General features: G+C 38.0%; 3 gene segments (V, D, J or C); all 3 read right to left on the bottom strand.

Moving 5' to 3' along the window:
- Window positions 1–414: 414 nt before the first annotated feature.
- Window positions 415–968, bottom strand: LOC120303579. The segment is given in 2 exon segments: window positions 415–782; window positions 887–968. Coding segments are annotated over 2 exon segments (414 nt in total).
- An 18,586-nt stretch (window positions 969–19,554) lies between these two features.
- Window positions 19,555–20,088, bottom strand: LOC120303578. The segment is given in 2 exon segments: window positions 19,555–19,922; window positions 20,022–20,088. Coding segments are annotated over 2 exon segments (414 nt in total).
- A 3,321-nt stretch (window positions 20,089–23,409) lies between these two features.
- LOC120303577 lies at window positions 23,410–23,960 on the bottom strand. The segment is given in 2 exon segments: window positions 23,410–23,777; window positions 23,884–23,960. Coding segments are annotated over 2 exon segments (414 nt in total).
- Between the last annotated feature and the right edge of the window lie 89 nt (window positions 23,961–24,049).

The raw sequence follows: 24,049 nt of genomic DNA, 5'->3' as shown, positions 1-24,049 counted from the left end.
TTTGCCTATTGGGCAGCAGTTTTGCCAATTCTTGGACTGGAACAGCATGCTGTTTACTGACCTCTCATTTGGAGTAGTTCAATGCCTTCTACATGGAGCTGCCCTTGAAGACCATCTGGGAACCAGAGTTATGTGTGCATCTATTTGGCCCATTTAACACTGCTAGTTTGTGAGTTGTATTGGCTTCCAATAGGCTCCTGTTTTGATTCAAGGTGCTGGTTATCACTTTTGAAGACTTACATGTCATAGAAAGGGGCAACTTGAGGGACCACTTTATTCCAAGAACATCTGCCTGCCCCATTTGCTCCCATAGTAAAGGCATGCTCCAAATTTCCCCTTTTAAACTTGCACACATAGCTGGCAGAGCATGAAAACCAATCTAGTTGCCAGCTGCCATTCAAAAACAACAAATGACTAAGGGTTCATTTTGAGGAAGAGAAGTTTTAGGCTGCTTGAGCAAAGCATTTCTTTCACTGTGTCTCTTGCACAGTAATAAGTGCCAGTGTCCTCAGGCTTTAAACCAGTCAGTTGAAGGAAAACCTGGTTTTTGGATGTATCCCTTGTGATGGTGATCCGATTCTGGAGAGCACTGTTATAGTAAGTGCTTCCACCAGACGAGATACGACCATTCCATTCCAATGCCTTTCCTGGGGGCTGACGGATCCAGGACACTCCATAGCTTGTGATGGCAAATCCAGAGACTGTACAAGTCAGCCGTAGAGCATCTCCTGGCTTCTTAAGGCCATCACCAGACTCAGTAAGGGTAATCTGTGATGAAATACCTGTGGTCAAAAATACAGAAAGAACAAAAAAATGGGTATGAGGAAATGTAGAAAAAAAGACCACTTGCTATATTTAAAAAATGTGTTGTTTTTTTTTCCCTTACATGCAGGAAAGATCATTAAGAAAGAAATCAAGATATGTAGCTCCATGATGGAGGAATGGAATTCACTCTTTCCACCTGAAACTGATCTGAACTATATTCTCAATTACCGCATTTAAGAAAAAGCCACACCAGGAATATTTGCATGAAATCACAGATGGTACAAATATAACCAAGTCACATCCTCAACTTCAACTATAGTGTAATAGCAGACCTTGAGCTCATATCAGGAATGGTGCATATCCACACTGCCTCTACTATACATTGATATTCGCTCTTGTGGGAAACTTGTGTAGCTGTTTATCAGGTGATCCACAGCTGAATTCAGTTTGGAAAGAATTCATAGACAAGACCTAGTTATTTTCTTTGAATTGATACAGAAGGTGTTTGATGAGATGGTCTACCTGAATTGGTTTTGACTTCCAATCTAGACTAGAGTCCTGAGAATTATATATATATATACACACATACATATATACGTTGCCTCTCTTCAGGGCCAAAAAAATGGAAGTGGCTGAAAGTTATATATCTCGTCTTGGCTTGAGAAATATTGGTAGATCAATAAATTTATTTTTCCCATAATAGTCAGTATAAATGTATCTATTTAGGAAACTGGTCTTACAAACTTCAATTATATGAAGGTGTTCTTGCCTTATAAACTGTGCACCAATGGGTACAAAACATTTAATGAAATAAGATAGATCCATTGAGGTATAGACAACATTGCTTCTCTTCAGGGCCCAAAAAATGGAAGTGGCTGAAAGTTCAGGTGTGAAGAGACTTGAAGACCATAAATGGAGATACGGAGAATGGCTACTGATGCTGTCATTATATGATCTTCCCTTCCCTTCACAATATTGCCTTATAAAATCATCTATCTTTTTTTTTAAATGATGCTCATTTAGCAAAAAAGTTAATTGGGAGAAGATTAATTTTATGGCTTGCTATGGACAGGGATATCACTTGGTTCTGCTTGCCTTTATATCCCCCATCATCAACAACAGCTGCCAGTCAAACAGCAGCATCAAGCATGAAGTGGGGAGAAGGGAATTCAAAATGGAAGAGAAAGGAAGGGAAGGGAAGGAAAGGAAAGGGAAGGGAAGGGAAGAGAAGAGAAGGGAAGGGAAGGGAAGGGAAGAGAAGAGAATTGAAGAGAAGAGAAGAGAAGAGAAGAGAAGAGAAGAGAAGAGAAGAGAAGAGAAGAGAAGAGAAGAGAAGAGAAGAGAAGAGAAGAACACTTTTGTGTCAGCCTAGATGTACATACCTGAGTGATGGGACCACAACATAGACTGACTTTCTATCCTAGTGGGCCAGATGCAGGAATTGGAGCTATATGTTATTCTACTGCACTAAAAAAAGAGTTGGAAATCATTTTTTTTCTTCGTTTCCTTTACAATTTTTCCTATTTCCCTTTTTTCTCCTTCACCAGTACAACAAAATAAAGGAAAAAACCTCTTACAAGACCAGCTATCTCAACAAATGACTTTGGGTGACTTATCTATAAAAATATCAATACAATGAATTTCTGTATTATAATAATAGTAATGATTATGATGATGATGATAGTGAACATGGCCCTGCCTGGAGAAAGCAGAATAGACAAGAAAGAACTGGAGAAGATAACAAAATACAAAGACCTACAAACAGAAATAGAAAGACTATGGCAAAAGCAAGCAAGGGTAGTACCAATAGTCATAGACGCCTTGGGTTCAATCCCAGAACAACTGGAGCACCACTTGAACACCATTGTCATTGACAAATTTGCTATTAGTCAATTGCAAAAGGCGGCCTTACTAGGAATTGCTTCCATCCTGCGACGATATCTGTAATACCATCAAACATCCACATCTGCCTATCCCAGGTCCTGGGTAAGGACACGATAGGTAGACAAAATGCCAAATCCAGTCTGAACATCTGGCTGACTCTGCGATGATCCATAATCATCATCACCACCATCATCATCATCCCATAAAATGTACAAAAGAAACAGCAAAGAATGGCAACCAGGAGTAAATTCATCAGTAACACATACATAGAACTCATAAACTTAACCACCTCCCAATCCCCGTGACTAAGGGGATTCTCAGGAGAATTCATGCTGGCTGGAGAATTCGGGGACTTGAAGTCAAGACATCTTAAATTTAAAATATATGGAATGAATAAACAATCAATCAATGTCTTTCAGCTCCGAGGACACTCCTGCTAGACAGCTGCTCCAGATGGTAAGTGAATGTTTCCTTCTCTATTTTTGTTCTTCCTTTGTGGTTTCTTCTATTTTTGGATTCTGAACATTTTTTTTTTCTTGAATAAAAGCATGATGGAACAACAGCTCCACCTTCAGGAACATCCTTCTAAGATTTATTGGAGGAAAGAGTTTTTGCAAGAGTTAAGGTAAGATTTTCAGCATTGTGTATCTCCAGGGCAATAATAGACATCCGGTGTCTTCTGTCCTTAGATCAGTGGTGGCGAACCTAGGGCATGGGTGCCAAAGGCAGTCCTCAGAGCCCTCTTTGTGGGCATGCGCGCCATCGCCCCAGTCCTAGACCTTTAGCTGGGTTTTATAAAACCTTTTCGCTTTAGGCCTCTGCCACCATGTGCAAAAACAAAAATAAAAGTTCAGTCAATTTCAACATTTGCGGAAAAAAAAAAGATCTTGCAAAGTTGGAATTGACTGATTCAACTTTTTAGTCCCACCCAGTCTGCTATTACCACTGCAGCCACGGCCATTCAGTTGGCTACACCTAGCCAATGGGCCACACCCACCCAGCACTTGGCGATGCATAAGTGTGTTTTGGATTGTAGTTTGGGCACTCGGTCTCTAAAAGGTTCGCCATCACTGTCTTAGATTGTTCATTTGCAGATAGAATTGAGAGTTTCTTTTGAAGGCAGAGAATTTCCCTCTGATAGGTGGAGAACAGTGGTTGATTGTTTCTGTTGAATAGTGAGCCAACCATTCCAGACTCTTCCCTGGAAACTACTAGATCCAAAGCATGCCATAGTTATTTATGTCAAACCCTTTTATAAAACAGGTGAATCTCGTGGATTCTCCTGTTCTTTTTTTTTTTTTGATTTGTTTTGTTTTTGTTTTTGTTCTGGACCTGACTGAGTGAGAGTGACTTTTGAAACCCCATCTGGAAAGCAAAGAGACAGATAGATTACTTTAATAAAGGATCAAAACCACTAGGATCAAGTGATATCCCTGTGTACAGCAATCTTCTCACAATTTAACTCCTTATTAAACAAGGAGTTTATTTTTAAAAAAAGTCAGAAAGATTTACATGGTGGTGTTTTGACGAACAATGGAAAACTTAATAAATCTGTGATGACTGACATAGGCTGAAAAGAAGTCCTTTTTTTCTTTTTTCTTTCTTTTCTTTTTTTTACAATTTTATTTCTTTTTTTTTCATACAATTCAGTAGTATTTGTTCAACAAACGGGTTGTCTGAGTTTATCATTCACTAATACAGATTTAATTCCTAATTCTTTTCTCCAGCCATTGGTAAAATAAGTCAAAAGTTTGATAGTATTCTGTTTCTTCTTTTTCTTTCAGCCTCAGAGTAAGTCTGTCCATTTCCGCACAATCTAGCATTTTTTAGATATATTTCTTCCTCTGGTGGTATTTCTTCATTTTTCAAATATTGTGCAAATATGATTCTTGCCGCTGTTATCACATGTAAAATCAAGTATATACTTTGTTTATCAAACTTTTCTGACATTATACCTAATAAAAAAAAGTTCAGGCCTAAAAGCTACATGTTTTCCCAACATCTTTTCTTTGCTTTAACAGTTGTCCACTATACATGATAATAAGTGCCTGACTTGTGTTTACATTTCCAACATCTATCTGACATATTTTTAAACATGTTTGCTAATCTTGCTGGTGACAAGGTCCTCTGTGCTCCAGTAAGAAGCAGTTCATTGGTGGGAAAAGTAAAATCCTGCCCTGAGACAGAAAGGCCAAATATATAGGTACAGGATAGGAAGTACCCGGCTCAACAGTAGTGTCTGTGAGAGGGCTCTGAGTGTCCCCTTGGATAGGTATGAGACAATAGTGTGCTGCAGCTACCAAAAAAGCCAATGTAGTCCAGGCTGCATCAATAGGTCACTGGAAATTGATAGGTCACATTTGGAATACTGCATCCAGTTTTGGTCACCACGATACAAAAAAAGATGCTGGGGGCCTTGAAAAGGATAAAAAAGAACAAGAAAGGTTGACAAAGGGTTTGCATGTTAAAATATAGAATCAATGGCTAAAGGAACTAGGTATTTATGAAGACAAAGCTTAGGGGAGACCCAGTGGTGGGATTCAGCCCGTTTGCACCAGTTCTGCAGATCTGATTGCTATTTTTTGTTGCCCAGGCCCAGAACAGACTTCCAGAAGCATCATCCACACAGAGAACTGGTTGTTCACATATCTGCATCCCACCACTGGGGTGACCTGATAGCAGTCTTCCAATACTTGAAGGGCTGTCACAGGGAAGAGGGGATTGATTTATTCTCCACACCACTTGAAGGCAGGAAAAAAAAGCAATGGTTAAAGGCTTGGGAGAGGGAGATCCAATCTGGAGCTAAGGAGGAATTTCCTGACAGTGAGAAAAATTAATTAATGGAATATCTTGCCTTCTGGAGTTATGGGAGCACCAATTATGGTATAAGGACCACATATGCATAAAAAATGAAATAAATACTATATCAATATTAAGGGAATCTATCTACTACCCAATTTACATGTAGTATATGTTGATTTGATACCTTATTTAAATATTTTTAAAATGATTTTATGGAACTAGTGTTGTGGGCAGTTGTCTCTGCTTAATTTTTGATATCTATTGATATCAGCTTCAAGAATAAGTTCAATAGCCCACCTCAAAATATAAATAAAAATAATACAATATATTTATTTACTTGGAATTAGTCTTCAGAAAGATTCATTAAGAAAATATTTAATATATACATTTAATTGGTAATAACATAAAGTATATATTATCAGTACTTGTTTCCTTAGAACTAACAGATGCTCATATTCTCAGATGTAATGGGTAGTTCAGCCCTGATGAAACTGGATTGACTGATCAGAGGTTTTCCATTCCTACCATCTCAGACCCATACTAAACTCTTTGAAAACCAATACAAATCTGGGGGGGTGTGGGGTGGGAAGAGAAAAGGTTAAATGACTCATACCGGTAGGACTTTTTAATCAACCCAACTACCAGGGCTCTTTATCTCATAATCCTTCTGCTCTGCAGACAACAGCAATCTGAAAGAATAAATACATTATCTCAATCCATTGGTGTGAATGAATAAAGTTTCATCAGGTAAAGAATCAGAGGTTTTACACACTTCCTCCCTTGCTTTCTCTCACTGTGACTCTCCTGCACAGTAATATGTGGCTGAGTCTGCAGCTGTCAGGGACCTCATTGTCAAATAATACTCATTGTGGGAGTCATCCGCAGACAAAGTTGTTTGGCTTTGGAGGGATGAGGCATAGTATGTCCTCCACTTACTACCATCCCAGTCTATCTGGCCCACCCATTCCAGTCCTTTTCCTGGAGCCTGGCAGATGCACTCCCAGTATACATTCTTGATAAGAGTCACCAGTCACTTTGCAAGTTAATCTGAAGGATCCTCCAGGGCTCGCTGTTCATGGTCCAGATTCCACAAGTTGGACAGTGGAGTGGACATCTAAATGAAGGACAAAGAGGGATTAATACACAACTCTGCTTTTGTTTATCTCTTTGTTCATCTCTATCTGGAAGATACTCACACAAAGGAGCTGTTACTAAGCAAAGAAGAAGAATGGTAAGATCCATTGGGCAGTGAGAAATCCACCCTTTCTTTAGAGTAATGACACCTTTGGGTCTGTGATTCTCTTTTGTGTGTTTGTGATTATTTAAAGGAGAAGCAACTGAGTGGCCTCATTTGCATCTGAGTTTCAAGGGGAAGATAAAACCAGTTTGTAAGAAAGGAAGGTTAAGTCGATCAATTAGTCCCATCCCAGAGGCTGGACATGGATTGTGGTTTTCCACACCAACTGATTTTATTTAGATAAATTTGTGATAACATTACTAAATTAAGGGCTAAGAAATAAGGGTGGTGAAGTGAGTGGGATAGGTTCAGGAATGTGTAGATTGAATAAATATCAACTTGGACTGAGAATAAAATCGACGTGTGGTCTTCATTACATGAACAAAAAAGAGGCTCATTTCTAAGGAAGGTTAAAGTGCAGAATGAAGACATGAAGGGAGAATCCGAATTAATAAAGTTTATTTTTATTAGAAAAGAAATTTGCAGAGCTGCTATGTGAAATGGGCACTTTTGACTTCACATATTGTTCCTCTCACTGTGTCTCTAGCACAGTAAAAGACTGTCCTGTCTTCAGCTTTGAGGCTGTTCATTTGCAGATAAATTTGGGTTTTGGCATTGTCCCTGGAGATGGTGAAGCATCCCTTCACTTTGTCGGAGTAGTAAATCGTACCAGAACTGGTGCTTATGTATGCCACCCATTCCAGGCCTGTCTCACCCAATCCATCCAGTAGCTGCTGAAGGTGAATCCAGAGGTTTGGCAAGAGAGACAGAGGGACTCTCTAGATCTTCTCACAACTCCTCCAGATTCCACCAACTGAACGTCAGATTGGACACCTAGAAAGAAAGATGGTTTAATGAGGTCTCCTGCAGATAAACACAAGAAATTGAGTAATAACCCCTCTTTGGAGGGGTAAATAATACCTCTGAGGATAACTAACAAGGACATGAGGTTTAGCCAGAGGGCCATTATTGCTTGCTTAAAAAATTAAAGGAGTTTTACTGATGAGGAAACATTCAGTCAAGCACTCAACATTTCAGATGTTGAGTGTAGCAGGAGAACAGGAAGGTATTGTTCCTTTCAACAGGAAGCTATTACTGAATTTACATAGCCTTGGGATAAAAGAGACACATACTTCTTTGACCTGCTAGAGTGCATTTGTCCTCCATTGTAGACATGCTGAAAATGTACCAACATCAGTTAAAGTATATTCATTTTAACCCTTAAGAAACATGTGAAGGAACAGGTTGATTGTGTGAGAAGGAAAATCATCTCTTGAAAATTCAACATGATGCATCACTTGAACATTTGGGGAATATTAAATCTGGTAAATAACTGATTGTTCTCTGCATGATGGAGACGAAAACGACATTTAGTAATAACATTCATCATCATTTAGTCAACTTCCATACATTTCTCTAAATATGAAGAAAAACAAGAAGAGTTTACTCCCTTCTCTGCCACAAAGAGACTTGGTATTGCATGAGTAGTAATTATCCTTCTTGCAATTATCTGAGGATATTCATTTTCCTATTGACTTCACTCAAGGAACTTATAGAGAGCATCAAAAATGAAATCCACAAGCAATATTGCAAGGAACTATAAAACCTTTCTTTTGCCCAATCCTAAGCTGGGAGAGGACAAAGAAGGCTGAATTCTATCCAGCTGAACACTGTAGATTTCCCCAATTCATTTAGGCAATATATCACTGTATTGTTTGAAGCCTGAAGAACACTTTCAGAGACATACTATCCTTAATTACAGTTCCTTTTCCTATGCTACAATTATGGAGGCGGTTGTCAGATGATGTATCTTGCTGATGTTTGCAACGATCAGCTCTCAGCCTACAGAGATGGCCTGGAAATTGCATCCATCTAGAGTGATTTGGAGTCAGATGTTCTTGTTAACAATACTTGTACTCCTTTCATCATACGGGAGAGCTAAAGCAGACCCCAAAAAGTGCTCTAGCAAAGAGATGTTTCTTGTTCCACATGAGTGGTACCAGTCTGGCAAATTCCTGATTGGTGGGATAGTTTCTCATATATTAAATGTATATTTCCAATACACCTTTGATGAAGCTCCTTCTAAGAAATTGAGTGATGAGCTTCCACTGTAAGTATTTCTCGCTTGCTTCCTATTCTTCTCCTCTGCCATCAGGGCTACAATCTCTGAGCTGCAAAAGATCTGGTCAGCCATTCAGTGGCATAAAAGATCAGAGGACCATCCTTACTTATTTCTACCACCTAGTAGCTATTTTGCACCTTAGAACTAGTAGGACTTATTTGCTCTTTAACTTTCAAGTTAAAGAAGACACTTAAGGAAAATAATTAAGGTATGAATAAATTAAGGTAAAGTGGACTGTCTTTATTATTAGATTAGATAACCTCCATTGTCATTTTTTTTTAATTGTGGGCACAATGGCCACATTAAAAATGAAATTTAGTTGCTTGCTTTCAAATTGTACACATACATAAAACACATTTAAACATACTATATACAACATATGTATAGACATACACCCTTGCACATAAATAACATGTAAGCATTATTCACTGTCCATCTTGAATACATAATGGAAGGAGGAAGCTTTAGAGTTCACAAGGTTAATACTGTAAGGGACAAAACTGTATTCTGCTTTGGATACTATGGAGCCCTGTCCCAGAAGGTAACAAGGAAAGCAGGTTGTGAAGAGGATGTGTTATGTCTCAGACAATCTTGCAGACCCTGCTCAAGCAATGCTTATGTGCTATGTCCTCAATGGAAAACTGACATCTAGAAACTAACATCTGCTAAGCCTACTTTATGAGCTTCTAATTTCACACTTGGAGTATCCCGAATCAGTTTCATGATTATTTTTTTCCTAAACCTTTGGAATTGTCTTCTATTCAGCTCCCTGATTTTGCTACGATATCTTGCCAATAACAGAATAAAAATGTTGGAAGGATCTGTCTGCCTGTCTGTCTGTCTGTCTGTCTGTCTGTCCGTCTATCTATCATCTATCTATCATCTATCCATCTATCATCTATCGACCTATATCATCTAAGGAAAGGTTTTCTCAATGCATTTATACACGTTATTTTTAAGGCCAGGAATTATCACTGAATGAAGCAAAATGGTTATTTTTGATATTTTTTAAGGTTAGGTTTCCTTAAAGGTTTAATAGCAAAGCAATAAGCATGCATATTAACAGAATAACATAGTTGGAGGTCTTCTATACCATTTCAGACAAATGGTTGTCCAGTCTCTTCTTAGAAACCTCCAATGTTGGAGCACCCACAGCTTCTGGAGGCAAACTGTTCCACTTGTTACAGTAATTGTTTTCACTGTCAGGAAATTACTCCTTAGTTCTAAGTTGGTTCTCTCCTTGATTCCATTCATTGCTTCTTGTCCTGTCTTCAGATGCTTTGGAGACTAGGTTAACCCCCTCTTCATAGTGGCAGCCCCTTATATATTGGAAGATTGATATCAATATTGATACAATATTGATATTATCAATGCTATCAACATTTCTCTAATGCTGCATCATTATTCTCAAGGTTTTGGCATAAGAGTCCATGATTTGGACTCTCCCAGATTCCACCATCATCAGAATTCTAATTATGGTCCGACCTGATAGAATGAATTGTAGCTTAATATTAAGTGTTTCCTGCTTGGAATCTCAGAGTGCCATTTCAGTACACATAGTACTATGTTGAATGGATCAATCAAATAATCAATCAAATTTATTTGGTTATAGTCCAGCAGATAAAAACAAGAACATCACAATTAATTAGGGTAAAAAGAAAAAAAAATCTAATATATATAAGAAAAATTAGAAAAGAACCAATGGCACTCTGTATAAACAATAGAACAATATGTCTCTGTAGTCAAGGAAGTAAAATCAGATTGATCTGATAATAACAATGTAAGATTAGAAAATCAGAATTATCAGGATATTTAGCGAAAGATGGAGATAATAATTCCTGATGATCATTTGCACAGAAGGGACAATAGAAGATAATATGTTCCAGTTTCAATTATTCTTCCATTGCATGGACACAGTCTTCATTTGAAGGGAATATTTTGGTGTATACTTCAGTAAAAGCTGTTGGGAGGCCATTGAATTAACAGATAAAACCCTTGTCCCAAAGGTGCTTTTTTTTGACAAGGCAACTGGAGTTTCTTGTTTTCCTTTGAAGATGTTTCACTTCTCATCCAAGAAACTTCTTCAGCTCTGACTGCATGGTGGGGATGGTCAGAGCTGAAGAAGCTTCTTGGATGAGAAGCAAAATATCTTCAAAGAAAAACAAGAAAGTCTAGTTGCCTCATGAGAAAAGCATCTTTGGGACAATCTTTGGATGACTGAGAATCTCCATAGACAGATAAACCCTTCTAAATTTTTGAATTTGTATGCAGCTAAGATATCTGGCTGGCTGGAAAAGTGTGTAGAATGCCTCAGAAAGATGTTTCTCAGTACATCTGGTAAAGCTGCTATAAATGAATGACCCGTTCCTTGAGATCAGCTAGTACATGTTCATAGCCCATCAGGATGAAGTCTGGCCATGAAAAGCCATAAAGATATTATATTGCTTTGATTGATTTTCCTAAGACTTCTTTCTTAGATTTTAAAGCAGCCTGGTTTGCAAACAAATCTTTTTAAATAAAGTTTGAATTGCTAAGGTGGGTATTTATTCTTTTGTTATTAAACCTTTGAGGGAACTTAGTGATTAATAGGCTTAATGGATAAAAAAGCAACTATTTTTCTCCATTCACTGATAATTCCTGGTCTTAAAAATAATGTTCATAAATGCATTGAGAAAACCTCTTATGAAAGAGAGAGGGGGATAGAGATAGAAATAGAGATAGAGATAGATAAATGGCATATAACACCTCTGCTACATGCGTAGCCTTGGATGCTGGTTTGTTTTCTTGTTGAATTCAAGGTGTTAACTCTCACCTTTAAAGACTTTTATGGCATGGGGCCACGTTAACTAAAGAACTGTTTCATACCAATTATATTGTCTCATCCCACCTGGTCAGACAGGGAGGGCATGCTGTGTATCCTGTATCATTGGTGGGATCCAAGGAGAGACAGTTCTTTGTCGTTGCTCCCACCTTATCCTATCTTCAGAGGTATCTCTGGTATCTTATCTCAGAAAGAGTGTTAAGACACTTTTACACAAAACTATGTTTGTTTGTGTAAGAGTGATATGCATCTCTGGGGGGGGGAGGAATTGATATCATGTTCTCTCTCCTTTGTGATCTTTTTAATTTTTTAACTTTTAATACCATAGCCCTATCTTTTAAATTTTGTTTTTAACTTTGTTCTGATTTATGCTCTTATACTACATTATCATTATTATTATTATTATTATTATTATTATTATTATTATTATTATTATTATTATTATTATTATTATTATTATTGATCATCGCACAGTCAGCCAGATGTTCAGACTGGATTTGGCATTTTGTCTACCTATCGAGTCCTTACCCAGGACCTGGGATAGGCAGATGTGGATGTTTGATGGTATTACAGATATCGTCGCAGGATGGAAGCAGTTCCTAATAAGGCCGCCTTTTGCAATTGACTAATAGCGAATTTGTCAATGCCAATGGTGTTCAAGTGGTGCTCCAGTTGTTTTGGGATTGCACCCAAGGAGCCTATTACTATTGGTACTACCCTTGCTTGCTTTTGCCACAGTCTTTCTATTTCTATTTGTAGGTCTTTGTATTTTGTTATCTTCTCCAGTTCTTTCTCTTCTATTCTGCTATCTCCAGGCACTGCCACGTCCACTATCCAGACTTTTTTGTCTTTCTTATCGACAATTGTTAAGTCTGGGGTGTTATGTTGCAGGTGCTTGTCTGTTTGAATTCTGAAGTCCCAGAGCAGTTTAATTTTATCATTTTCTATGACTTTCTCTATTTTATGATCCCACCAGTTTTTGCTTACAGGCAAATGATATTTTTGCAGATCTTCCAATGCATTACTATTATTATTATGGATCATCGCACAGTCAGCCAGATGTTCAGACTGGATTTGGCATTTTGTCTACCTATCGAGTCCTTACCCAGGACCTGGGATAGGCAGATGTGGATGTTTGATGGTATTACAGATATTGTCGTAGGATGGAAGCAGTTCCTAGTAAGGCCGCCTTTTGCAATTGACTAATAGCAAATTTGTCAATGCCAATGGTGTTCAAGTGGTGCTCCAGTTGTTTTGGGATTACACCTAAGGAGCCTATTACTACTGGTACTACCCTTGCTTGCTTTTGCCACAGTCTTTCTATTTCTGTTGTTATTATTATTATTATTATTATTATTATTATTATTAATCATCGTACAATCAGCCAGATGTTCAGACTGGATTTTATTATTATTATTATTACTATTACTATTAGGAAGACCTGGAGGAACATTGTCCATGGGGTCACGATGGGTCGGACATGACTTCGCAATTAACAACAACAACATTACTATTATTATTATTATTATTATTATTATTAGCCTTGAATCACTTAGATGAGATGGTTAGTGTAGAAATGTGATGAATAAGTAAATAAATAATATGTATCTGAATATCTCTGAGCATGTCCTTTCAGCTCACATATGGATCGTTTCCTATGCAAAGAAGTAATATGGTAGAGACATCTTCCTTTTACCACACAGTCTCCAATGAAGGTCATCAGTATACAGGCATTATCTATTTACTTAAACATTTTGGGTGGATCTGGGTTGGACTTTTGGCTGGAGATGACGAAAGTGGAGAGCGTTTCTTGAAAAAGATGGAGTCATTATTTCTCCAGAATAAGATATGTCCAGCCTTTGTTCAAAGAATGCCAGTTGATAGCCGGTTCCCTGAACCTGATGAACTGAAAACTATTTCTGCCAATGCTAATGAGTTCTACTCAGATCCAAAAGTTAACACCCTTGTTGTCTATGGTGAAACTCTAACTGTAATGTGGCTAAGCACTGCGTTATTTTTTGCGGGTGTTAAATATACCGAAAAGGTGTGGATTATGACAGACCAGATTGACTTTGCTTCAACAGTCATTTCAAAGGACTAGAAATACGAAATATTCCAAGGTGCTTTTCTTTTTGCGATCCACTCCAATGAACACGAAGAGTTTCAGATCTATCTTCAGAATATAAAACCAGCCAAGGCACAACCTGATGACTTTTCCAAGGAGTTCTGGTAACAAGCCTTTGGTTGCTCTGTTCCAGATCCTACGAACCTAATAGAGGCTCACAAATTTTGTAGTGGGACAGAATCCTTGAGGGATCTTCCAGGGATTCTATTTGAGATGGTCATGACTGGCCATAGCTACAGCATCTATACTGCAGTCTTTGCTGTGGCCCATGCATTACATGGCCTGGATTTATCTAGATCAAAACATAAAACAATCAGGATTACAAGACATCTTGAAGAGATAAGCCCTTGGCAGGTAATGTTTCCACAATGAAAGAAAAAGAAAAGAAAATTAAAAGAAATTCTACATAGAATTGAAAAAATATATCACATCATATTAAAATACATAGAACTTCTTTTTCACTAATAACTCACAGGAATATATGTATTTGTGGATTATTTAAAATATTTTCCATTAGGGGAGAGGAGTCCTCTTACATTTTCCAGTTCTAGGGAGCGCACTGACATGAGTTAGGCTGCTGGGCTGACAAACAACAAGCTTGTGTTCAAGACCCACTTGCTGCCCCAGGATGGGGTGAGTTCCGTCACACTCTCCAGTTCCTGCCAAGTTAGCATATTAAAGTGGACAACTGTCCGTAGATAAACTCCAGCTGGCAACTTAATGAGATTATGAAAGGAACCCCCCAATTGAGCATCCCCTGGTCAATGGTGATGTCACCATTCAATCTTTTCAACCCAGAAGCGCTGAAGCACTTGTGATATGACTGTAGTAGTTCCAGTTCTGAAGATGAGTAAAATCATTTCATTCATTTTCACAACTATCCTTTTTAAAGAAGAGTGTTCAAAAGCCTTCATATTTGGTAATGAATCAGGTTAAAAGAAGTTATTTTAAAAAAAGGAAAAGCAGAATGTATGGATTCAGGCATTCAGACAGAGATTTCTACATCCATACCGGTAGTTATTAAAAGTTTGATTCAGTTCCATATGTTATTAGAGTTGATTTTCTTATCCTATTATTGCCCTCGTTCAGTAATTTTTTTAAAAAAATAATAATGATATTTTGTAGGAGGCCAGCAAGATGAAAAAGGTATTAAAAGGCTTTTAGAAAACATCATGGTAGTAAAAAAAAAAAGTGTGTTAAATCCAGAGGGGTGGGAGAGTATTACAAAGACACATACTACAACTGGCTCAGGTACAAAAGGGAGGAAAAGAAAGACACAGGCATTCTTCTAAAATGTTGTTTTTGTAAACAAATAACTTTTGATAAAGTTGTTATTGTATCCCAATAAAGTATAATTGTAATTATTTCCATATCTGGCCTACCATGAAGAGTTAAAATATTTATATAAAAATAAAACAAAAGGTTACAGCTCTAAAAGAACAAGAATAAGAATGACAAATGGCGGCGATAATATTTTTATGTATTCACTTTAGTTTGAGTTATGAAAAGATCCGTCCTCTTATCTGTTTCTTGCTTTGTTCTTCTTAGCTTCACCGCTTCCTTCAGACCCTTTCATTTAACAACACAGATGGAGAAATGGTCTCCTTTAATGAGAATAAGGAGATGGGATATGGATTTGATATAGTAAACCTGATTATTTTCTCTAATAACTCTTTTCATAAAGTGAAGGTTGGAAGGATGGGGACCAAGGATTCTCAAGGGAAAGAAATCATCATTGAGACTGACAAGATTAAATGGCATGGGAGCGTTAGCAAAGTGAGTATTCATAAATCTTTTGAAAAGCCCAATTTTAATTGTTGGAATTCTCTCACTTTCTATTACAATAATAATAAGAAAGAAAGAGGTGGAGGAGGAAGAACAAAAAGAAGAACAGGAAGGAGAAGAAGATTACTCATAGTTAATTCTATATCAAGAGTTTAGGTTAAGATGAAGTGTACTTTATATGATAAATTCAGCATTGTCCAGGAGGCATTAATTGTAGTGACCTGTCTACCTACCTAGCTACCACCTACCTACCTATTTACTTTCTAAACATGTGTAAACTGATGGTTCATTTGTTATGTCATGCCAGATAATTTCTACCTAACCTTTTATTTTTTTATTTTTTATTTTAAAGGTCCATCCTCTTTCCTTGTGTAATCCTTATTGCCAGCCTGGTTCTCAAAAGAGAAAAAAAGAAGGAGAGAAATTTTGCTGCTATGGATGTGTTCGGTGTCCAGAAGGGAAGATTTCCAATCAAAGAGGTAAATGACACAGTACAGCAACTCTTCCAACATAATGGATATAAAGAGGGTTGGAGAAAATCAAAATGGTCCGGTTTGATAACATCTCTGCCCCTTATTTTTCTTTTTATCTCTTTTCTCCTGCATGCTTAATGAGAATTGGAGGGATATTCCATATGGCAATTGTTGAGAAGTGTTGGGCCACATAAGTTATATAGCAATGTATTCTTGCTTAATATATTATCATTATGACTTTGCAGGACTTCATATTTTAAGGAAGAAAGGTCCTTCAAAATACATGGGTGCATGAACATAGCACCCATGTGCTACTTTCTTTAATTCAAGAAGATCTTTTCTTGGCCATATCTCTTAATGGGGACATGATGGTTCAGTGGTTAAAGACATTGAGCTTGTTAGCTGAAAAGCTGATAGCCTGGGTTAGAAACCTGAGCACCATGCAATGGGATGATCTCCTGTTACCTTCCCTAGCTCCTGCCCACCCAGCAGATCAAAAGCATGCAAATGTGAGTAGATAAATAGGTACCACTTTGGTGTGAAGGTAACAGCATTCTGTGGGCCTTGGTGTATAGTCATGCTCACCACATGACCACAGACATGTCTTCAAACAATGGTGGTTCCTTCAACAAAGAAATGAAGATGAGTACCACCACCTAGAGTCAGACATGACTGGACAGGGGAAATCTTTACCTTTATCTATCAACCATCATATCACCAGGAGAAAGCACAGATGATTTAGCGAGTTACAGAAGTGGTTAAGTGAAAGGGTCTTTCTTCCCTTCAAACCTGAAGCTATAAACAGTGGCTCCTATTTTTTTTCTTCATCCATTATTCCTTGATGATGTGTGTTTTCAAAAGAAACAATGTAAAAATATTCAGGAAGCAGAATTGAGCTGAAGACAGGAAGACTTCATGAATAATCCAAATAATAAATATATTGATCTTTCTAGTTTAGTGGTTAGAAGGACAATTGGACAATAATGGCTGTTTCTTCACAAAGTTCGGTTCTCTTGTGGAATCAAGAGTGATGGGCCTCTTTTTTAAAAGACTGACCATGAGAACTGAGTCATTTTGCATAAATTTAACCCTGCCTTAATCTGTTTTCCTGCATCCAGACACAGAAGATTGCTTCAAATGTCCATCTGATCAGTATCCAAACCAGAAACAAGATGAATGTTTTCCCAAAATGATCATTTTTTTGTCTTATGAAGAACCTCTGGGCATTTCATTAGCAACAAGTGCCATCTTCTTTTTCTCAATCACAATTTCATTATTAAAAATATTCCACCTGCACAAAGATAGCCCCATAGTCAAAGCCAACAACCGGGACCTCACCTATGCTCTTCTCATCTCTCTTTTGCTCTGCTTCCTCTCACCTTTCCTATTTCTTGGTAAGCCCGGAGTAGTGACCTGCTTCCTTCAGCAACCAGCCTTTGGCATCATCTTCTCGCTGGCTGTTTCCTGTGTGTTAGCCAAAACTATTACTGTGGTTGTAGCTTTCATGGCCACCAAACCAGGATCCAATTTGAGGAGGTGGGTGGGAAAGAGGCTCACTGGTTTTATTGTCCTTCCCAGCTCTTCCATCCCAGTAGGCATTTCTGCTATATGGCTAACAATCTCTCCTCCGTTCCCCAATTTGGACATGGACTCACTGACTACTGAGATGGTAGCAGAGTGCAAGGAAGGTTCTGTTGCTATGTTTTATCTTGTCTTAGGCTACATGGGAATTCTGTCCATCATCAGCTTCAGTGTTGCTTTTCTAGCTAGGAAGTTGCCAGATAGTTTCAACGAAGCCAAATTCATCACCGTCAGCATGCTAGTATTCACCACTGTTTGGTTGTCATTTGTTCCAACTTACCTGAGCACCAAAGGAAAATATATGGTAGCTGTGGAGATCTTTTCCATCTTGGCTTCCAGTGCTGGGCTTTTGGGATGCATATTTTTCCCCAAATGTTTCATAATTGTGCTGAGGCCTGAATTGAACAACAAGGAGCAGCTCATGAGAAGAAAGCAGATGCAAAAATAATGCACAAAGAATATCTACTATAGGACAGATAGAGTGGACTTTATTTATCTGCTGATCAAATCATTCCATCCAGTTTCAATTTATTTTCCAATTTACTTGTTCATCCCAACCCTCCCCACAGAAATACAGTAAAAACATGTCAATAAAAGATGAAGAATAAATTTGTGGTTTTCATGTATTCTGTATGCTGTTGAAATATATCTGACCTTAGTTCAAACTGCAACATCATATGCTTTTACAGGGCTATTTTCTATTAAATAATGCTATTTTTAATCATTCTTTTCATAACAAGTCTTCTAAAATTCTTTGATTGTAAGATTACACATGGAATTGAGAAACAAAGGGGAAATTTCTGCAATATTACTTTAGTAAAATATCTTAGGAGTTGATATGTAAGAAGATAAATGGTAGTCATTAAATGAAGAGTTAAAATTATAGACATGATAAAGATAAATGGGGCTTTTGATGATTTCATCCCATAAAATGTTGTTGGAGTAACTGTTGGACAAACCTCTCAAGATACTTCCTCCTTCTCCTCCTCGTCCCAATTCATCATCATCATGAAATATGATACCAACTGGAGTAGGGGGGGGATCCTTACATTTTGGAAAATGGACTCAGGATTCAGAAGCATTGACTTGAGCATTGGGTCCTTTGTGCTCCAACAAGAAGCAGTTCATTGGTGAGAAAAGTAAGGCCCTGCCCTGAAGCAGAAAAACCAAATATGCAGGTACAGGATAGGAAGCACCTGGCTCATCAGTAGTGTCTGTGAGAGGATGTCCTGTGGATCACTGCTTAAGAATGAGCCAGTAGTGTACCATAGCTGCCAAAAAAGCCAATGTTGTCCTAGGCTGCATCAACAGAGGGACAGCATCTTTGGATGATAAAGTTGTCGGCTAGGTTTATTTTCAAATATGGGATATATTTTATCAATGGCTGGAAAAATGGGTCACAGATTAGGAATTTAATGTGTACTATTAAGTAAAACAAATAGACCCAGACAACACACTCTTTACTAAGCATTAATGAATTGTAAATATAAAAAAACTATTAAAGTGTTATAAAAAAATAGAGGGACAGCATTAAGGTCACTGGAAGTGATAGTACTGCTCCATAGGCACTTTTAAGGCCTTTGCCTATTAGGCAGCAGTTTTGCCAATTCCTGGCAAAACTGATTACTGACGTCTCCTTTGGAGTAGTTTAATGCCTTCTACATGGAGCTGTCCTTGAAGACCATCTGGAAACCAGACTTATGTGTACATCTCTTTAGGCCCATTTAACACTGCTAGTTTGTGAATAGTATTGGCTTCCAATAGGCTCCTGTTTTGATTCAAGGTGCTGGTTATCAAAGGGGCAACATGTCGGACCACTTTATTCCAAGAACACCTGCCTGCCCCATTTGCTCCCGTAGTAAAGGCATGCTCCAAATTTCCCACGCAAACTTTCACACATAGCTGGCAGAGCATGGAAAGCAATCTAGTTGCCAGCTGCCATTGAAAAACAACAAATGACTAAGGGTTCATTTTGAGGAAGAGAAGTTTTAGGCTGCTTGAGCAAAGCATTTCTTTCACTGTGTCTCTTGCACAGTAATAAGTGCCGGTGTCCTCAGGCTTTAAACCAGTCAATTGAAGGAACACCTGGTTTTTGGATGTATCCCTTGTGATGGTGATCCGATTCTGGAGAGCACTGTTATAGTAAGTGCTTCCACTACTCCAGATACCACCATTCCATTCCAATGCCTTTCCTGGGGGCTGACGGATCCAGTGCACTCCATAGCTTGTGATGGCAAATCCAGAGACTGTACAAGTCAGCCGTAGAGTACCTCCTGGCTTCTTAAGGCCATCACCAGACTCAATAAGGGTAATCTGTGATGAAATACCTGTATTCAAGAATATAGAAAGGAAAAAAAAAATGATATCAGGAAATGTAGAAAAAAGACCACTTGCTATCTTAAAAAATGTGGGGTTTTTTCCCTTACATGCAGGAAAGACCATTAAGAAAGAAATCAAGATATGTAGCTCCATGATTGAGGTACACGTGAAACTGATCTGAACTATAATCTCAATTACCGCCTTTAAGAAAAAGCCACACCAGGAATATTTGCATGAAATCACAGATCGTACAAATATAACCAAGTCACATCCTCAACTTCAACTATTGTGTTGAGCTCATATCAGGAATGGTGCATATCCACACTGCCTCTACTGTACATTGATATTCGCTTTAGTGAGCAACTTATGTACCTGTGGATTACGTGAAATCCCTTCTAGCTGAATTCAGTTTGGAATGAATTCATAGACAAGACCATGTTGTTTTCTTTGAATTGATACAGAAGGTGTTTGATGAGATGGTCTTCCTGAATTGCTTTTGATTTCCAATCTGGACTAGAGTCCTGAGAATTCTATATTCTTCCATCCAAGTTTTAGGAAAGCCTTATCTTCCTGGCTGAAGGAATATTGATATATTAATAAATTTATTTTTCCCATAATGGTCAGTATAAATATATCTATTTAGAAAACTGGTCTTAGAAACTTCAATTATATGAAGGTGTTCTTGCTTTTTAAACTGAGCACCAATAGTTACAAACCATTTTATGAAATAAAACAGATCCATTCAGGTATAGACAACATTGCCTCTCTTCAGGGCCAAAAAAATGGAAGTGGCTGAAGATTCAGATGTGGAGATACTTGAAGACCATGAATGGAGACACAGAGAATGGCTACTGATGCTGTCACTATAAACTCTTCCCTTCCCTTCCCATCACAATATTGCCTTATAAATACATCTGTCTTGTGTTTTTTAAATGATACTCATTTAACAAAAAGTTTAATTGGGGGAAGAGTAATTTTATGCCTTGCTATTGACAGGGATATCATTGGATCCTGCTTGCCTTTATATCCCCCATCATCAACAGTAGCTGCCAGTCAAACAGCAGCATCAAGCATGAAGTGGGGATAAGAGAAGTCAAAATGGAAGGTAGGTGAGATGAGGTGAGGTGACATGAGGTGAGGAGAGAGAAGAGAAGAAAAAAGAAGGGAAGGGGAGGGGAGGGAAGGGAAGGGAAGGGAAGGGAAAAAGAGATGAACACTTTTGTATCAGCCTAGATGTACATATCTGAGACATGGGACCCACAACATAGCCTGACTTCCTATCCTAGTGGGCCAGGTGGAGGAATTGGGGATATATGTTATTACCTTATTCTACTGCACTAAAAAAAGAGTTGGAAGCGAATGTTTTTTTTTTCTTTTTTCCCCACTTTCAAATTACAATTATTTCCTATTTCTCTTTTTTATCCTTACTTTGCCTTTATTTTTTTTGTACTTTATATTTTGATAAGCTAATAAAAAATTAAAAGTAGAGGATGTTCTTTGGACCTCTTAAGAATAGAATAGAGAGGTCTAAAGGACATCTTCCACTTTTAATTTTTTATTAGTTTATCAAAATACAAAGTACAAAAAAAGGGAAAGACCTCTTACAAGAGTAGCTATCACAAGAAATGACTTTGGGTAACTTTATGAAAAATATCAGTACAATGAAATTTTTTGTAAAATATTAATAATAGTAATAAACCCATAAAAATGTACAAAACAAACTGCAAAGAATGGCAACCAGGAGTAAATTCATCAGTAACACATACATAGAACTCATAAGCTTAACCACCTCCCAATCCCCGTGACTAAGAGGATTCCCGGGAGAATTCATGCTGGCTGGAGAATTCGGGGAATTGAAGTCAAGACATCTTAAGTTTAAAATATGTGGAATGAATAAAGAATCAATCAATGTCTTTCAGCTCTGAGGACACTCCTGCTAGACAGCTGCTCCAGATGGTAAATGAATGTTTCCTTCTCTATTTTTGTTCTTCCTTTGTGGTTTCTTCTATTTTTGGATTCTGAACTTTTTTCTTTCCTGAATAAAAGCATGATGGAACAACAGCTCCACCTCCAGGAACATCCTTATAAGATTTAGTGGAGGAAAGAGTTTTTGCAAAAGTTAAGGTAAGATTTTCAGCGTTGTGTATCTCCAGGGCAATAATAGATATCCGGTGTCTTCTGTCCTTAGATCGATCTTTTGCAGATAGAATTGAGAGTTGCTTTTGAAGGCAGAGAATCTCCCTTGGATGGCTGGAGAATAGTGATTGATTGTTTCTGTTGAATAGTGAGCCAACCATTTCGGACCCTTCCTTGGAAACTGCTTGATCCAAAGCAGGCCATAGTCATTTATGTCAAAATCTTTTATAGAAGAGGTGAGTCTTGTGGATTCTTCTGCTCTTTTTGTTCTGGACCTGACTGAGTGAGAGTGACTTTTGAAACCCCATCTGGAAAGGAAAGAGGCAGATATATTACTTTAATGAAGGATCATAACCAGTAGGATCAAGTAATATCCCTGTCTAAAGCAATATTCTCACAATTTAACTCCTTATTAAAGAACTATTTTTTTATTTTTAAAAAAGTCAGAAAGATTTACATGGTGTTGTTGTGACGAACAATAACATGTTGAAGAGCCATAGCACTGTGTCGAATGGAAAACTTAATAAATCTGTGATGACTAACATAGGCTGAGAAGAAGTCCTTTTTCCTTTTTTAACAGTTTTTATTGGTTTTTTCATGCAATTCAGTAGTACTTGGTGAGATCATCTGACTGTATAGAGTGAGGCATCATCAATATGGAGATGGTACCCAGAGACACAGTATATCTCTGCCCCCAACATCCAGGTGAAGCTGTTGAGATTCTGTTCTAGGGCTGTGAGGATATGGAAGGGTTAGAACAGGTTGCAGCTCAACACTGAGAAAAGTGAATCATTCTGGTATCTGGCTATCGGATCTAATAACCAAGTCTTTCCAATTTTGATTTTGGATAGAGTAGCATTGCCCTGTTTGGACTTGGTGAACAATCTGAGGTTCTGAACTCAGCTTCTGCTTGAAGAACGTTCAACATCTATGATCATGGGAGCCTTTGCCAATTGGGCAGCAGTTTTGCCAATTCCAGGACAGGAACAGCATGCTGATTACTGACCTCTCATTTGGAGTACTTCAATGCATTCTACATGGAGCTGCCCTAGAAGACCATCTGGAACCAGAGTTATGTGTGCATGTCTTTAGGCCCACTTAACACTGCTAGTTTATGAGTTGCATTGGCTTTCAATAGGCTCATGTTATAATTCAAGGTGCTGGTTATCACCTTTGAAGCCTTACATGTGATAGAAAGGGGCAACATGTGGGACCACTTTATTCCAGGAACATCTGCCTGCCCCATTTGCTCCTGTAGTAAAGGGATGATCCAAATTTCCCCATTTAAACTTGCACACATAGCTGGCAGAGCATGGAAAGCAATCTAGTTGCCAGCTGCCATTCAAAAACCACAAATGACTAAGGGTTCATTTTGAGGAAGAGAAGTTTTAGGCTGCTTGAGCAAAGCATTTCTTTCACTGTGTATCCTGCACAATAATAAGTGCCGGTATCCTCAGGCTTTAAACCAGTCAGTTGAAGGAAAACCTGGTTTTTGGATGTATCCCTTGTGATGGTGATCCGATTCTGGAGAGCACTGTTATACTGAGTGCTTCCAGCAGCCCAGATAGCACCATTCCATTCCAATGCCTTTCCAGGGGGCTGACGGATCCAGGACACTCCATAACTTGTGATGGCAAATCCAGAGACTGTACAAGTCAACGATAGAGTATCTCCTGGCTTCTTAAGGCCATCACCAGACTCAGTAAGGGTAATCTCTGATGAAATACCTGCATTCAAAAATATATAAAGGACAAAAAGAGAAATTGGGTATAACGAAATGTAAAAAAAAGCCTACTTTCTATCGTAAAAAATGTGGGGTTTTTTCCCCCTTACATGCAGGAAAGATCATTAAGAAAGAAACCAAGATATGTAGCTCCATGATGGAGGAATGGAATTCACTCTTTCCACCTGAAACTGATCTGAACTACATTCTCAATTACTGCCTTTAAGAAAAAGCCACACCAGGAATATTTGCATGAAATCACAGATCGTACAAATA

This window comes from Crotalus tigris, unplaced genomic scaffold (genome assembly GCF_016545835.1).
Source record: "Crotalus tigris isolate CLP2741 ecotype Arizona unplaced genomic scaffold, ASM1654583v1 scf7180000024473.799607, whole genome shotgun sequence".
In the NCBI taxonomy this organism is placed as follows: domain Eukaryota; kingdom Metazoa; phylum Chordata; class Lepidosauria; order Squamata; family Viperidae; genus Crotalus; species Crotalus tigris.
The sequence above is the reverse complement of the archived record's forward strand: the minus strand, read 5'-3'. Positions and strand labels throughout refer to the sequence as shown.